The sequence below is a fragment of the Macrobrachium nipponense genome, chromosome 1, assembly GCF_015104395.2.
Source record: "Macrobrachium nipponense isolate FS-2020 chromosome 1, ASM1510439v2, whole genome shotgun sequence".
NCBI classification, from domain to species: domain Eukaryota; kingdom Metazoa; phylum Arthropoda; class Malacostraca; order Decapoda; family Palaemonidae; genus Macrobrachium; species Macrobrachium nipponense.
The window spans coordinates 28,336,565-28,341,564 of NC_087200.1; the positions used below are offsets into that span (position 1 = coordinate 28,336,565).

The 5,000-nt window shown below is 38.6% G+C and overlaps 1 protein-coding gene across 4 annotated transcripts in view; it reads left to right on the forward strand.

Moving 5' to 3' along the window:
• Positions 1–4,816, forward strand: part of LOC135219180 (carbohydrate sulfotransferase 1-like) — a 22,343-nt gene extending 17,527 nt beyond the window's left edge. For all 4 annotated transcript variants that reach the window (XM_064255722.1, XM_064255721.1, XM_064255719.1 and 1 more), the window contains 4 exons: positions 163–265; positions 1,202–1,986; positions 2,475–2,533; positions 3,872–4,816. In XM_064255722.1, the coding sequence (XP_064111792.1) occupies positions 181–265; positions 1,202–1,986; positions 2,475–2,533; positions 3,872–4,274 (1,332 nt within the window). In that variant the 5' untranslated portion in view covers positions 163–180 and the 3' untranslated portion in view covers positions 4,275–4,816. The remainder of the gene's footprint in view (positions 1–162; positions 266–1,201; positions 1,987–2,474; positions 2,534–3,871) is intronic.
• Positions 4,817–5,000: the final 184 nt, after the last annotated feature.

Consider the following 5,000-nt stretch of genomic DNA (forward strand, 5'->3'; position numbering starts at 1 on the left):
ACACAAGTACAATATATATATATATATATATATATATATATATATATATATATATATATATATAATTGCACACACACAAATATATACGTATATCTCATATATATCAACATACAACGGACAACGAAATGCACCGTTAACATTCTTTTTATTTTTGGTTTCCAGGTTTTCGTTTCTACGATTATGCCCCGAAAATGGAGACTTCTAATCTTCCCTCTCCTGTGTTTTGGAGGCTTTGCCCTGATCAAAAGTGCTCGCGATACAAACAGTAAGCCCCGCCCAAATGATAACTATTTCATAAACAGACACCTACTTATTACTCCCCCTTTATATCTTGCATCCATTACCATTCGCTATAGAGTAATCGAGTTCTGGAATGTTATTCTCTAAATGATGGGATCCACGATTATCTACTTCCGTGTTAATATTAAATCCCATAATGTTTTCCTTTTTTCATACTAAATACGACATATCCTCTAATAGTCTGGCCACTTATCATTCTCTACTAAACTTAAAATAGGGCCAATTGTGTTTTCTCTATAGGGTCCAATTATCATTATTAACATCTAACTAGCTGGACCAATTGTTGTGTTGTATTGGGCTGTAAAGTTGTGGACTATCAACTTTTAAATACCAACGCCAGTTACCGTTTTGGTGTGAGTAGCAATACTTTGATATATTAACTTTCGTTAACATTTTCGTCTGAATGGAAAGGTTTTGAAGCATTGGCTATCAAAATTTTTATTTTACTGTGAATAACAAGGCTTTAACCTTGAAATAATAAGGTCTGGCATCAATTTATCTTCAGTAAAATTTGTAATTCATAATACAGTATCCTTCATAAAAAAAAAGTTTTTAAACCACTTATAACTATTGCCTGTATACCATTAGGCTTTTTGAAGGGAAATCGCCTTCATCGGACGTGCATAATGTCATAAGTCAACAATGGTCATTATCATCCCCTCAAAATATTACCGGGCAATATTATTGTCGTATAAAACAGCAACCACACTTGCCTTATTCCTTTAAGTGATAAATACTACAATATTTCTCAATAAGACAGTAAAGTCTATGGTTAATTAATTTCAGTACTTAAAGTTTCACTGACAGCTGTTGACAGATTTATGCTTGCCGTTATTTCTTGAAATTACCGCAATCTAGTGCAATATTCTCCCTAATGTTATTTTACTTTCCTCCTTTTCAGGAATCGTAACAAGCTTCGTAAACTCCGTCACAAGAAAATACGTCACAGCAGCAAGAGAGAGCGAGAGTGACAACAACGGCACTTATCATTATGACGTCAACCAAAACGCGAGCAACTACTCACCTGGGGAGGTGGTTCTTCTTCCCGAGACTAGTCAAGAACCTGGAGATGCTCAGGCGGAGAACCATCCGGGAGATACTCACAACGGGACCGAGAAGCTCCAAAATCATTCTTGGGAAGTTCATAAAACGGGTACAAATGGGTCTTTGGGCCGAGGGAGAGCTAAGCCCGCCTCGATACTCAAGCCCAAAGCCATCTTGCTGCTCAGTTCAGTCGGCAGGAGCGGCTCGAGCTTCCTAGGGGAGCTTCTCGCGTCCCAGGGAGGCAACATTTACTTGTACGAACCGGTGCGTGCTTTACCGAGAGCCGTTCAGGAAAAACAGACGATTTTAAATGCTTTGAAGAGAAACTTCAACTGCCAGATTCCTCCTAACTTCTTGAATATCGGCAAATCGCCGTACGTTTCGGTAAAGCACCCCTACGTCCTCAACAAGGGAAAAGGTTCCCTCAGCGTCGACGAAGTTCGATCCGTTTGTTTACAAGAGCCGTTGAGAATCATCAAGACGATTCGGACGCGGCTCCAATGGACCAAAGAGCTTCTAGAAGATGAGAGTCTGGATATGAAGGTCATCCATTTGGTCAGAGACCCTCGAGGAAGTCTGACATCCATGGATGAACTGGAGTGGAATGTCACGACACAAGATATTTGCCACAGAATTGAAGATGTAAGTTCTTGCTCTTGATCATTGTTCTCATTTCACTCAAACCACAACAATAAACGTTAAACTAAAAACATTTTTATCGGCCATTAACTGTCACTGGTAAAGAAAATCGTGTGGTATTCTCACGCAGAATTTATTCTCACGAGAGCGAGAATGTTATTGCCAAGGAGTATAGAAAACTGGAGAGTAACGGTCACCCATGGAACCGAGTACCGGAATATTGCACGATACTTGCCGTGTGATCCTCGTAACATCTAAGAAACTATATCCTAAAACTTCTAATAAATATTTTCTTAAAAGTACAGTGGCAAAAAGGTCGGAGTGCGGAAATGGGGAAAATGTTTACCCATCGTAGAACTTGCTTTGAAATATTTCTTCATTTTAGGAATTCATTCATACTAAAGTGATTAAGTGTATTATAAAACGCAATGCACTTCATTTAAAATGAGTTGATAGCTGTCTTCTATCTCTTATGTTCTTCTACATTCCAGGATTTACAACAACGCGCAGAGATGGAGCGGCTCTACCCAGACAGATATCATTTCATCAAGTAAGTAGTCTCACTTGTTCAAAAAGAACTGCTTCTAATGCCATGATAATTCAAGTCGATTTAGTTTACGCTGAAAGGTTCAATCTACTGGTCCTTTCTTTAGGACTTTGCTTGACCTGCGTATTTGTACGCCAGTTTGTAATCGGTTTTGCAAGTGTGCCTTTATGTCATTTCCTGCCCTTTCACATTCATACATACTTCACTTACACTGATAAACGATCCAGTTTCACACTTAAAAACAACTAGAGATGCAACGCGATCTCTAAGAAAATTTGCCATAATTTCAGGAACAGACACAAGGATATTTTTAAATCTTCGTAAACATAGTAGGTTGTTAAGTATATCTTAGTTTTACCAGACCACTGAGCTGATTAACAGCTCTCCTAGGGCTGGCCCGAAGGATTAGATATTTTTACGTGGCTATAGGAACCAATTGGTTACCTAGCAACAGGACCTACGGCATATTGTGGGATCCGAACCACATCGAGAAATGAATATCTATAACCAGAAATAAATTCCTCTTGATTTCGCGTTGGCAGAGCAGGGAATCCAACCCTGAGATCGGTAGTCGAGCACGTAACCAACTCGTCCAGCGAGAAACTACTAGGTTCTTGAAAATTTCCAAGAGATTACCCCTACACTTTTCCTGATCTGAAACTCGCTAAACTTCATATCACGTAATCATCATTTGTGTAGATACATTGGAAAATATTGCATTATCTTTTCTAGAGTTATCTTTTGTGCCTAATGGTGGTAATGGGCTTGTGGTCGTTTGCTTGTTTGCTCATTTGTTACCTGTAATTACATGAGATTAGTCCTCGCTTGTGCTTTCATACCTTTGATCCCGAGTATGATGTAATAAATGATCAAAAGGTTTAAATACTCATTAAAAGGTAATTAATAAGTATTGCAAAATTTAAGTATTCTTCATTGCTTCGCTACATTTCTGTTTTTCTTTAATCATACACACTAATTAATTCCGTCAACTTTTGTAGTATGGATTTTGAGCAACAAGGTACGATTTCAGCTTGAAAATAATTCACTTTATTATTTGTCCCTCTGAACCTCGGTATTCTTTTAAAAATATTTATTGGGATGTTAGAAAGTACTTAGTTTAATTATGCGAGAATCATGGCTGTGTAAGCCCTTCTTGACCAAGGTCTTACGAGATTCTCTAGACCTTATTCTTGAGCTTTGCTCTAATATGAAATTTCAGCAGCAAAAGATGACGTTTATTACTGATGAAACATTGCAGTGTCCATTTTCCATTTGGCGTCATAGGAAAACTCCGAAACCTTAAAATTATAATATAAAGAAAATATTAACCTCTCCTTCCAGGTACGAAGACTTCTGCCTGGACTCTTTCGAAAAGACGCAAGAACTCTTCAGATTCCTCAAAGGCAAGGGGACGAAACCTGCCCAGGGCACCAAAACCAGAGGTAAAAATGACCTCCCTTCGCCCAAACCGGCTACTGCGACTCGGGACTCGTATCCGGACATTCCTTCGAGCGTCTTCGAATACCTGAAGTCCCACATCCACGTCGACTTCTTCAGCAGGAGGTCGCCCTGGGCCACCAAGAGAGACACCTCTTCTCACTACCAGAAGTGGAGATATAGGATCACACGGAGGGAGCTTTCGGAGGTCGAGTTTTACTGTCGTGACGTCATCGAAACGTTGGGTCACAGGTTGTTTCAGTCGCAAGGAGTTGCGAGGAATATGTCGGTGCCTCTGTTTGTATGATTATGATTATTATTTTTTCTTAGGGGGGGTTGGCTGGGGGGGGAAGGGGTCTAACAGCTCGCTCCACCTCGTTCAAACGAGTGTAGAGAATGCCATGCTGATGTGATATTTCAAGAGCTCTCTTTTGAATTCTTTGGCCTTGAATTATGTAAAGGCAGTGTACTTTTAGCTCTCTCTCTCTCTCCTTTGTATTTTAGTTAGCAGGTGTCCTGTTATCTCTTAAAAAACCTCTGGGTCCATTAACACTATCAGGTATAAAACACTGATTTTCAGGCATCTACTTCTTTTATATATATAATCTCGGTAAAATGTTTTTGTACATATAGAAATACTTTTAAAAATGCCATGTATAATGTCCATATGTATAGAGGTACACTCAAAGCCTCTTGTATTATATGTATACAGATGCACGTACAGAAGTTTTATGAATAAATTATGTATTTATGTATATCTATGAATGTTTGCTGAGGGGTGTCCATGTTTTTTACCGAGTGAGAAAGGTTCTCGTGGAATAAGTCATTCCGAATATACGTGACTCATACGACGCGTTTTTCATATCCTTTGAAAGCAGTTGTTTGTAACCAAATTTAAACAAATAAGCAGTTGAAACTTCCTGTCCTTAAAATATCCTGAGATATTCTCACAATATTCGACACAACATGAATTATCAATAAAAACTTTTATTTTGAAAAGGAAGAAATAACAAAACACAAAAGTCAGTATAAA